General features: G+C 38.3%; 1 protein-coding gene across 1 annotated transcript in view; it reads right to left on the bottom strand.

Annotated features, from left to right (window-relative positions):
- Positions 1 to 13,067, bottom strand: part of ube2h (ubiquitin-conjugating enzyme E2H (UBC8 homolog, yeast)) — a 77,596-nt gene that overhangs the window by 31,952 nt on the left and 32,577 nt on the right. Inside the window, 1 exon segment of the mRNA XM_055653353.1 lies at positions 2,169 to 2,245. Coding sequence (XP_055509328.1) covers positions 2,169 to 2,245 — 77 coding nt within the window.

The raw sequence follows: 13,067 nt of genomic DNA, 5'->3' as shown, positions 1-13,067 counted from the left end.
AGTCATAAGCACTTTTTGCAAATAACATTTTGCAACGGTCCTACACTGAAGCAATCTTAGTAACTCAAAAATACAGTAAAACCCATGTTACTAAAACATAATCCAGCAGCATACTTAATTAGCCAAGTTGTGCGCTTATATTGAAGTAAGCAATTACAATAGCAAATTAAACAAGAAACCAAAATTTTAACCAGAAACATCAATGGAAAACAGAAAAGGAACTTACAGGAAAATTTAACATTTTAGTTAATCCAAATTTAATTCAAATATCAAAAGAACTTGCAAGATTTGGTTGTAAACATGATTTGCCTAAAGAAAGCAAGTCCTTTGGTAGCTTCTAACTCAATGCCAGGTGAAAATACTAAGTAGACTTTGGTTCAATCCTGATTTAGTGTGTACTAGCCAGATAGTTAGATCAGAATACCCTTGTGCAATACACTTTGATGAGAGAAGTGGATGAATACTGAAGACTATTCTATTAAATAACATGGATAGTAAAGGCTTTGAGGGAAAATGGGTTGTCTGGAAGACACCTTGATCAGCTTATTGGCTGAAGAGACTGATGCACAACTATGACTATGATAGGCAAGCAGAGTGTCAAGCAAAAAAGCCTGTTTGGATGCTATATGCCCTAACTCAATTTTTCCAAATTACATTTAAACCTAATACATCAGGAAAAGTCAATGCCAGCATATTGTAGCCCCGACAAGAGTTAACTTGTTCCCCTAATGTGCAACAGAAAAGAAAAATTTGCAAGTCCAATGCAATTTAGTTTAATCTTACCCATTATTGTATTTACAAAGTCATCATTGTTTTGTAGAAACACGGACTGCAGATGTTGGTTTATTTTTTTTAAAAGACAATGTGCTGGAGTAACTCAGCGGCATATGCAGCATCTCTGGAGAACATGGTGATGTTTGGGGTCAGCACCCTTCTTCAGACTCGAGCATATTTGAGTTAAATAGAGCTCTAAAGGCTAGTGGAATCAAGGGATATGGGGAGAAGGCAGGCATGGGTTATTGATTGGGGACAATCAGCCATGATCACAATGAATGGCGGTGCTGGCTCGAAGGCCCGAATGGCCTCCTCCTGCACCTATTTTCTGTTTCTATATTTATTAATTGCTCTCGTAAAGAGTGGTTTAGAACTCGATCAATGGAGCTGAAGGATCCATTTAATACCAAGGAATTGGCTGCAATAAACTTGCACCAGTTAGTGTTTGCTATCATGGACATGGAGGATGAGTTGCTGTAATTAACAATAATTAACAATTAACAATATAATTAACAATTCTGCAACCCCCTTTTGGGTTTTCCAAAGGCAATTGCAATTCATTGCTTCAGTTATTCAGCCCTGATAATGTAATTTTGATGCTTTCAATTCTGATCGACTACTAGTTTAATTATTAATTCATAATAAACATATAATTCTGTCTGAAAAAGGGTCCTAACCCAAATCACCGTCTATCTATTTCCCTCCACAGATGTTGCTCGATCTGCTAAGTACCTCCAGCACTTTTTTGACGACTTAGTTGTAGACTGAGCAGTCTTCAATACTTTTGCCCAGTGAGCATACTTAATGCTCAAGATTGCACTTGATCTCATGGTTTATTATTATCTGACTAGTGTAGGAGCGGACATTCATTTAAGATGAATCAGACTTGGCAGTGAACCACCTACTGTTGAACAAGTTTAGGTTTACACACGAAAAATTGTCATCTTCAGCACGGAATTAAAGACTATATATACCCTTGCCACGAAGCTTTGTGGGAAAGGGGTAAAAAAAAAATGTTAAAAAAGCACCTCTTTATTTCAGATCTAAAAATGTAGCTTCTATTACAAGGACAAGTTTCACACAGGCAATTAAATGTTGTCTTGCACATTGTTCAACATCAGACTGGATAACTTTTGACTAAGGAAATACTAATTGTATAAACTCAACACAAGCATTTGATGCCGATCAAGTAAATACTTCATGAAATGGAAGTACCTATAAATTTTTAACAACGCATAAAATTTCCCCGTGTTCTTGTGCATAATGAGATTATATCACTCAGAAGCCTGATATTTATCCGCACTAATCCACCCATCACCCAGCAGTATGCAAGTCAGTGGCAATCTTAATTTGTGTCCAAAGCATTTAAAACATTGCATTGCATGTCTACTTACTTCCTTGTGGTCCATAAAACTTGACTACAAATTCATTCAGCCCACCAAGTATGGTAACTTCATGCTTGCTTTCGATACTGAAAAAGTGTCAAGGAAAGCACAAGATGCAGAACAGAGACAATTTCCAAATAATTCACAAAAGGATCTTAACTGAATTCGTTTTGAAAAAAGAGGAAATACTGAGCAAAAAATAAAAGTGGAAATACAAAGGTTCTGAACAAAGTACAGTCTAGACTGTATAAATTAAAACAGAAAATACTGATAATACTCAGCAGGTCAGGCAACATTTGTGCAAAAAAAGGTCAATGGTTCTGGTACTAGACTCTTGGACTGGCCCGAAGCATTGATTATTTATCTTCCCACAGACATATTATGATGTACTCTTTCCAGCATGTACTGATTTTACTTTAGATTTTCACCATCTGGCAGTTTATGATGAACATTGTGGGGAATTATCGTCTCACTAAAATAGCTTCTTCAGTGTTCAGAATAAATCAGTTTATCCCAATTTTATTCTGCTAAAGTAACATATTGCTCTGAAATTGCACAAAGAACCACAATCTTAATTTTCTCTCCAACATTTTAATTGCTCTCCAAATAGCAAAACACAACCTACTTTAGCAACCTTTAGAGCGTATTTAACTTTGAAACATTTATAAAAAGGTGTCGGCAAATTGATTGAGAAGAACAGCCAAGGTCAAAAAGCCTTGAGGTTCTGGAAGATGGATGAGAAATAGTAAGACACACGAGGGCACAACACAAGCCCAGTCTGAAGAAGGGTCCCGACTCGAAACATCACCTGCCCATTCCCTCTACAGAAACTGCCTGATCCATAGGTCTTCGAGAAATAGCAATGTTTAGAGAGGGGGTCATGATGATAGTTTACAATGGAACAGATTTAGAGGTTGAGATAAGGAAATGAAGCAATGCACAGAAACAGAGTGTAACAGGAACATGTATAAATGTATTTTTAGAAATGACTTTCAAAAAGATAAGTTAATAGAGGTCGGCAAGGGTAAACATTAGGAAATAGTTTTAACCTTAAGTATACAATCAGCTCATGTTTTATTTTTACAAGCCTGGTGTCAAAGTGCTGTGGAACTGCAAAGGAAACATTCATCCCTGAAAACTGAGCCAAGGCAGACTGAAACAGCCCTCACAGAGCACCAAGATACAGAGTAAAACCAAAAACCCCAAGTCTGTCAGAAGTTACTTTTACACATTCCACGTTGATGCCAAGTGCTTTAATGTTGCAGAATCATCTGTACATTGCCCAGTGAGTTCATTAGAGTCTCAATGAGGACAAGCTTGTATTGCAATGTACCTGAAATCTGCAATCCAAAATTGGAATTGGTTTTTCATTTGCATGAGAACAGACTTACAATACAGTTCTCTGTACCTGACTGGCTAGAAGCTTTCCTCATTCTTTCTACAAATACAGATGTCTATCTAATCTGTGCCCAGCCAGCTCACAGGTAAAATTCTCCTTTGCTTCAGTGAAATATGGTCTGTTGCAATCTCCACTAGACCTTTTTCACTATTTAAGTACATTCCCACAATGACTGCAACAATGATGAGGATGGAGTAGAGAAAGCATCAAGACTTATGGAAAATAATGGTTTGCTTTCTCCCCCATTAATAAAGCCACTTGATCATGCAGTAAAATAGAGGTGATCAAGGAAGATACCAGTAAGAGTTCAAGGAAGAAAGTAGGAAAACGTTTATGCACACACACACACACACACTAAATTCTATCACTCCAATAAGTTTTCTTTTATGTCAAATCATTCAAACAAAGATTGAATGCAACCAGTACATCTTCTGTTCATTCCTACTCGACTGCACCCTCTCACATTATACTCCAAAATCAGAGTAAAGTACATGGTCTACAGTCGTCACGTACTGCTTAACACTAGCTTGTTAGTTTGAGTTATGTCCCTGTCCCACTTAGGAAACCTGAACGGAAACCTCTGGAGACTTTGTGCCCCATCCAAGGTTTCCGTGCGGTTCCCGGAGGTTGCAGGTGGTTGCCGGAGGTTGCAGGTAGTGGAAGCAGGTAGGGAGACTGACAAAAACCTCCGTGAACCTCCGGGACGGGCACGGAAACCTTGGGTGCAGCGCAACTAGTTTCTAGTTAATCAGAGTCCACATCGCTCAAAATACATTTGATATATTCTTTAGAATTTCACTTTGTGCTACTGGCAATATTTAACTCAAATTTATTCTGCAAAATCAAAATGGAACAAATTAACAGAAATATACTATATATACACTTCTATATACACTAATATTCTTCTCTGCGGTTTGTCGCCTTGTCGTGGCGGAGAAGAATGTGTGGATCTGAGATCGATGCCGTCTGGAGCTAAGCTCCTGGTAGGGCCACCCATGGCGGTAAGGTCGAGGGGGAGGTCTCTGACAAAGAGCAATCCAACCAAGACCTCAACGGTGGAACAGGCGGAGGATGATGGCTGACCTAAGTGAAGCGTCACAACAGCTGGGAAGGTGGATGAAGGTTGCAGCAAAAAAAAAAAAAAAAAAAAAAAAAAAAGGGTTTCCGGTCGTCTTGGACTCCATGCCACTGGATCCTGAACCAGATCTGTCAAGGACCGTGGGGTGGCTGTCTGTGCACCAGTCTCCCCATAGTAAACAAAGTCACACACAGGCGTCCTCCATATATGGAATAGCACCCTGGAGACACCCATGGTCAGCCACGACCGCAGGGGGCCTAAGGTACTATAAACATTTTTTTAAATGTATCCAATTATAATCTTCGTCTCTACTCATTTGCTGTAAAATTGGTTCACCAACTCTTCTTTACTATTTTTCCTTACATTTTCTCACAAATGTTTGGAGAACAAGATTCTGTTGGCTGGATAATTCTATTAGACAAAAGCTAAGATATGCTCAGGATTTGTTTTTATTTTCATCCTTGTGATAACTGGAGAATGATTTTAAAATGCTTGCCAAAATGACAATGCTAATTCTCACTGGAAATATGGGGCCCTTCTCCAAGATGTATAAAATTGGATACAGTCATTGAAACAAATAATTGGTTAAGTCCGATTTAAAAACGTAAATATAATTAAAATAAGCAGATTTTTCACATTTGATCCCTTTAAAATAGGGAGATCGAGAGCTCGCTTATTATGTTTTTTTAATTTAAATTTATAAGACTGCACAAACAATAGAACACTTGTTTCCAGAATTGTATTTAAAATGAAATGTTCTTACAGCATACAGAACAGACAGCACCAAGTAACACACTTCAATTCATCTATAATTAAACCATCTCTGCTCAGAACACCTTAAACTGAGTCACAGTAGAATGAATCACTGCTGGTTAAACAGTATGTCATGTGAAGGGGGTAATTGCAAGCAAATTAAAAAATATCATATAATAAATTATTCAACGTACTGGTAATGCAATAAAACAGCATTAGTTTAATATCTTCATAACTGATGACAATGGCGACAAAAGCCAAATTGAACACCAGACATCACAATTCATCTCAGAAAACTGTAAAATGGCCCATTTCATCAGTTGCTGGTACGACAGACAGTTTCTCACAATAAATGAAAATGTAACTCAAAGGCAACCAACTTTAACAAGTTGTGAGACAAGCTGGGAAAAATAATATCTTGACCTGTTGGCACAGGTGAAGAAGTTGTTCTGGCGATCTTTTCCAACAGGTAAAATCACCTCTCGGGCCCATGTAATCCATTCATCAGCTTTAAGCAAGAAAGGAACAAGTAGATTGCTACATATCACAGTAAGAAGGAACTGCAGATGCTGGAAAATCGAAGGTATACAAAAAAGCTGGAGAAACTCAGCAGGTGCAGCATCTATGGAGTGAAGGAAATAGGCAACGTTTCGGCTCGAAACGTTGCCTATTTCCTTCGCTCCATAAACGCTGCTGCACCCTCTGAGTTTCTCCAGCTTTTTTGTATATACCTGCTACATATCACAGATGTCTGTTTTTGGAAATCTTGATATTTGCAGTCATGCTTTACAAACGATAAACAATTAATCACGTGTCTTAAGACCAAGAGAAAGCAAGTCATGGATGGAAAAATACGGGGAGAAGAAAAATGTATTATTCACTACAATTGACTAGTTCACAAAATTAGGAAGCTGAATGTTTCAACCAAATGTCTGCACAATCCAGCACCTCATCTGGCTTGATACTGGTTTGGAAAAGTAAAACCAGGATAGCCATTTCAAAAAACAAAAAAAATAGGGAGTGGCACGTCTAGGGAACATTGTATTCAATAGAGCCAAACGGTTAATTAGGGCAAAACAAATAAAATGGTTCTTACACAGGATTTGCCACAGTAAAATAAGCCTGTTTTTTAAAGTGTCAAGGGGAATTTTTTTTTTTAATTTAGTTAATTAGAAATATGCATTTGTATCATTAATTTGATGATTTGAAAGTGATCCTAATTTAGAGCACAATTTTGCCACAATGCTGCTCTTTTAAAAAAAAAACGTAGCTGTTGTCATCATAATAAACTCATCAAGTAACTCATCACAACGTCCAGTTAGTGAGTGGTACTGAGCCCAGGAAACGCCACATGTAATTTATATTTGACCCATGGTTAGTTGTGCCATATTTATGAAGACCTTGGGAATGGATGCAACTGATACCTATTTTAAAGTTGAGTCAGTGTTATGCAAGAAAAATAAACTGTCGATATTCCTGCCATTGATCTCACCAAGCTGTGACCATCACTAGGAAACACATGTGGATAACAGGTAATGAAACAGATTTGGCTGCAAATTCTCCTCACAAATCAGTTCAGCCTGCCACGATATGGTCCAGGTCGTCACATGGAAAATGGGTGTTATGGTACAGAGCAAGAGGATTACTGGATCGTGAGGAACTGTAGCTGTGATTTAAAGAAAAGATTAGAAAATAAATCTAAAAAACGTGTTATTTGCTAACAACTGAACTAAATGGAAATCATTAATTATTTTTAAAGTAATAATTCCACACAATTCTCACTGTTTCTCATGAGTCTTTGGTTTTAAAAAGCAACTTCAAGTGTTACTAAAGCAACCTAAAAATAATCACAAAGTGCTTAAGTTACTTAACCCTTCGGCAGCCAATTTTCTCCGCTCTTCTAACGCACCGACTGCAACATTTCAGAAACAGCTGTTTTCATTCGTGTTTGAATGGAAAGGGCGGGATTTCATACCAGAGGTAGATCCTGTCAACAAGTATCAGTATTTAACAGGTATGAATTTCTATTCCCAGTTTCAGAGAGCAAAACGAAGTGTAACATAGTTATCAGTGCCAGACATCTGCTTATCCAGCAGAGTGTTAATCAATGCTGGACTGTGTATTTCAGCTGTTTATTAGATAAATACGCAAGCTTCCATGAATTCCAATTAATTTGAATAAGAACAGACTAATATACTTTCCTGATGTTTGTTCAGTATCTAGTTCAGTAAAGGATAACAGAAATCAGGATACTGACAAGAGCCTCAGAAGTCCATCTTCCACCACCAGGGAGCCAGAAAGGCAAAAGGCAAATCTATTAACAGAGTTCTCAGTCACATGCTCAACTTCCAAAAAAATACTTGGGTCTCTAGTATCAACACTTACCACCATAAAAGAGCTTGTTGTGCAAAGCTGGCAAGTGTATTCACCAGACATTTAACCTCACTGCATTAACCTGCGGTTCCCACCTGCTTCAAAACAACCACTATCATTCCAGTGCCAAAGAAAAATAATCTGCCTTGATGACAATAGTGCGGTGGCTCCGACATCCGCTATCATGAAATGCTTTGAAACAAAGAAACATAGAAACATAGAAATTAGGTGCAGGAGTAGGCCATTCGGCCCTTCGAGCCTGCACCGCCATTCAATATGATCATGGCTGATCATCCAACTCAGTATCCCTTACCTGCCTTCTCTCCATACCCCCTGATCCCCTTAGCCACAAGGGCCACATCTAACTCCCTCTTAAATATAGCCAATGAACTGGCCTCAACTACCCTCTGTGGCAGAGAGTTCCAGAGATTCACCACTCTCTGTGTGAAAAAAGTTCTTCTCATCTCGGTTTTAAAGGATTTCCCCCTTATCCTTAAGCTGTGACCCCTTGTCCTGGACTTCCCTAACATCGGGAACAATCTTCCTGCATCTAGCCTGTCCAACCCCTTAAGAATTTTGTAAGTTTCTATAAGATCCCCTCTCAATCTCCTAAATTCTAGAGTATAAACCAAGTCTATCCAGTCTTTCTTCATAAGACAGTCCTGACATCCCAGGAATCAGTCTGAGAGGCTGGTCTGGTCACAGCACACATTGGTCCTAGCCTAGACCCATTGCAATTTGGCTGGCAAGGTAACAAGTACATCAGAATAACACAGGGACCTACGCCAGACTCGATTAACTACTGCTCCACCTTCAACACCATAATTCCAACCAAATTAATCTACAAACTCCTTGACTTTGTATCTTCTCTGCAACTATATCCTTGTCTTCCTGACACAGAATGTAATCATGAAGGATAGGTGACAAAGCTGCACTTCATGCTGCCTCAGCAAGGTCACCAGCATAATCAAGGACTAGTCTCACCCCAGACAATTCCTCTTCTCCCCTCAGGCAAAAGGTACAGAAGTGTGAAAACATACACCTCCAGATTCAGGAACAGTTTCTTCCCAGCTGTTATCAGGCAACTGAACCATCCCATCACCAACTAGAGAGTGGTCCTGAGCTACCATCTACGTTGGAGACCCTCGGACTATCTTAATCAGAAAATGTTTATTTTCTCTTTTGCACTCTGTTGCATGGTATGATCCACACGTATAGTAGAAAAGTTTTTCCACTATGTCAGTACATACAGCAATAATAAATCAATGCCACAGGCTTTCTATTGAATGGATCCGATATTGCTTGCCTCTAGTACCTTGGAACTGAATGATAATTCTCAATTATACCTAACCAGAGTTCACAAGAGTTGGTGAGGTTATGCATAATATGAATAGCATAACTCAAAATGACTTGAAAATAGTTTAAAAGACTGCCTTCCTATTTATGGCTTATTTGCCAGTAGCTATGAAGGGTGATCAATTCACCCATCAAAAGATGTTACATTTTGTGCAAGGAATCACAAGAATCATGGAAGTACATTTTAGTTGGAGTGTAATTTTTGCTGAAGACAATCATTACCAATCTATGTACCATGTTGAGAATCATGTGTGGGAAGGAATTGCAGATGCTGGTTTAAAGCAAAGATAGTTACTAGCTACACCAGCTGTTTGTGTCTATCTTCGGTTTAAACCAGTATCTGCAGTTCCTTTCTACACATTTTGGCTGCCCCACTGCAAAATCGCCTCAAAGTATGCCTAGGTTTGAAGAAGTTCTACTTCACTCTCTGATGAGAGTTTCTGTAACATCCTCTCCAGCTGCACCCCTTGCGCATTCATTTGTTCTATCTCTCTCTATATCACCGTCAAAATTTCTCGTTTCCCTTTCCCCTGGATCTCGAACTGAAACGTCACACATTCCTTTTCTACAGAGATACTGTCAGTTACTCCATCTTTTTGTGTCCATCTTTTTGTGTCTAACACGAAGAAGGGTTTCGGCCCGAAATGTTGCCCCTTTCCTTCGCTCCATAGATGCTGCCTCACCTGCTGAGTTTTTCCAGCACTTTTGTCTACCTTCGATTTTCTAGCATCTGCAGTTCCTTCTTGAACATGAAGAGAATCATCCTTAGTTCAGTGGTAACACATTCATCAAGGTAAAAAAGTCGAAGGCTTAACCCTCTCCAGTTGAGCACATAATCTAGGTTCAGACTCCAGGGCAAATGCAATAATTACAGACAAAGCAAATGCTGAGATGACAGTAATGCAATGACTATGCTCCTGGACAAGCAGCCAGAGGCCTAGACTAATTAACCAAGTTTGAATTACACCATAGTAGCTGGGGTTCTTAAATTCAAGTAATTAAGTCAGGAATCAAAGTGTTGGTATCACTAATACAATCAGATTATTGAAAATATTACTAATTTACATTCTTCAAAAAAGAGTCTCTGTCTGGCCTCGCCAATATGAGACATCAACCAGAAAACACCAATCCCATGTCTGTTTGAACTGGTCAATAAAAACTGTCATTTGGACATACACTTCACTCTGTTTAGGTTGATAATTACTGCCAAGAACTGAAGTGAAAGCAAACCATCCTCATAGGAGCTGTCTGACAAGATGGTTAGAAAAATTAAATAATGATAGTTACCCGATAACACAGCATAGTTAAAAGTTATATCTCACTGGCAGTAGGCAGGAGTGATAAACTTTAATGGTGTGATTAGAAAGCTAACTGGTATGTTAATGAAGCTCGATATAATCTATTATGAGTGAATAAACCCACCCTGCCCATTCAGATGGATCTAGTGGGAAATGCTCAAGTGACATGCATGGGAAATAACTCAAAAAATATAGGACATAAGAAAATGAGATTAGACTTTAATCATGGAGGGAGGGACTGATGCAAAGTGTTTCCAGACTGTAAACATCCTTCACCTTTTATAGCTGACACAAATGTCAACAATTCCAGAGATTATTCCAGGTTGGAAATGGAATTGCATGGCTAACAATAGATTTCCCAACTTGGAGCAAAATATATTTTAGTCTAACATAATAGTTTTAAATAACAGGTGACCCTCAGTCCATCTGTCCCACTTAGCCACAACACTATTTCTAAATAATAAATCTCAATGATTAGGAGATTTTGTAACCGTCAAATCTTCCAACATTCCTGTCAGTAATTTGCTCCAGAGATTCCCACTCCTTTGTTAAACTATTGCACTTGGATTCCAAATTTTGGCCCCAGTTTATAAATATGAATCATTCTACTTAAATTCTGTAAGAATACAATTCCATCAAAAGTATTTGCATTCTTTACTTTAATTGTGAAAAGTTAAATTTTGTTTTCTTACATTTCAGAATCATTTGCTCTGCAATCAACTAGATCAAATGTAAGCAACACAAATGATTAGCATAAAATATCATTAAAACAACTGTCAACATAACCTTGTCATTAAAAAGGTTTATTTAATATGGTAGCTTACTCACTGACTCTGAAACATAGGGCCAGCAGTCAGCCATATGCCATTCAATAAGATAATTGTTGATCTGATCTTGGCATCAGCTTCTTTCCTGCCTATTCCTTGCACAGTCTAAAAATCTCTCTCCTTCAGCCTTAATTACATCTGATGACTTGGCCTTCAGTTTCAGGGGTTGAAAATACCAAAGATCCATGATCCATGGAAGGAATTGTTCCACGTGTTCTAAATGGATGATCCCTTATTCTGAAACACTCGTTTTTCAATTTCTTTAGTAGGGCAAACATTCTTTCTGCATCCAGCCTGTGATGCCTCCTCATCTTAATACGATCACCTCTTATTCTGCTAAATGCAAAGTAGAGGGTGGGTGCAATAGTTCCTCATGAAATAATCCTCCCATCCCAGAAAGCAATTTACTGAACCTTCCCTAAATTACTTCCAATGCAAATATGGCTTCTTAAATAAAGTGGCTAACCCTGTGTAGTCTATTGATAGCTTCACCAACACTCTACATAGTTGCGGCAATATTTCCCTACTTTTATTCTCCACTCCATCTTGCAGTACAAGTCAAAATTCAATTGGTCTTCCTACTTTCTTGCTGCATTTGCGTGCTAACTTTGTTTGTGTATGGAGACACCTACATCCCTCTAGACAGCAGCAGTCTGTGAAACCTTTCCATTTAAATATTATGCTTTCCTATTCTTACTGGGGAACTGGATGACTTCACTTTTCCCCTCGTACTTTATTAAGCATTTTTCCACTTAATTAACCTCTTTATATCCCCGAATATAGAATTCTCTTCACAATTTGATCATCTTCCTTTCTTTGTATCCTCAGCAATTTTAGCTAAAATAAATTAAATAGTGAAGATTCCAATGCCAATCGTTGGGGCACCTCAACCTTATTTAAGCCAATTTGGTTTTCTGTCGGAGCCACAAGAGACTGCTGATACTGCAATCTTGAGTAAAAGACAAGACTGCTAGGCAACTAAGCAGGTCAGGCAGCATGTGTGGAGGGAAACGGATAGACACCAGTCTGAAGAAGGGTTTCGGCCCGAAACGTCGCCTATTTTCTTCGCTCCATAGATGCTGCTGCACCCGCTGAGTTTCTCCAGCAATTTTGTGTACCTTAGACAACATTCTGAGTTAGGATTAGAGTCTCTGAAGGGTCTGATGCTGCCTAACCTGCTGAGCTGATATAACAGTTTTTGTTGTCTGTTTTTCCCTTATTTAGCTAATCCTCTTTCAATGCCAATATATTATACTTAATGCCAGTCTCTTACTTTGATCAGGAATCTTTCATGCAGCACCTTATCAACTAACTTTAAAAAATCCCAAAACACAATCCTGATTTCTCTTTATCCAACATCCAAAAAATAAGCTAGTTTGTCAGACAGGATATCAGCAATTAATCCATACAAACCAGTAATGAAATCAAATGATAAAATGCTAGATAATCTCATTAAGTTAGGTATCATCAGGTGCAGAGAGGAAAATCTGCAAAGTCTATGAACTTCCCTCAGATCAGGTGAATAAAACAAAACAAGTTTCAAATTGCATACAAAGGTAGAAACTTCAAAGTTCTGCGAATAGTGTAGCGAGCAGGAGAAAATGAAATAACAAAAAAGGGGTAATGGTATTAGTGGGGGAAAAAAGGTAGGTATGATGGAGGCATAAATAAATTACAAATAATAAAGCTACAAAAAGGAAAACGTGCTGGAAATAAAGCCTTAGGTTGCAGAATAATATCAAAAATGTTACATTCAATGTTAAGTCTGGACTTCAAAACCGATTTTCTGACTTTTCCCAGCTATCAATTCTTCAATTCCCTACC

Source organism: Leucoraja erinacea, chromosome 22, assembly GCF_028641065.1.
Source record: "Leucoraja erinacea ecotype New England chromosome 22, Leri_hhj_1, whole genome shotgun sequence".
In the NCBI taxonomy this organism is placed as follows: Eukaryota; Metazoa; Chordata; class Chondrichthyes; order Rajiformes; family Rajidae; genus Leucoraja; species Leucoraja erinaceus.
This window is presented reverse-complemented; position numbering and strand designations above follow the sequence as displayed.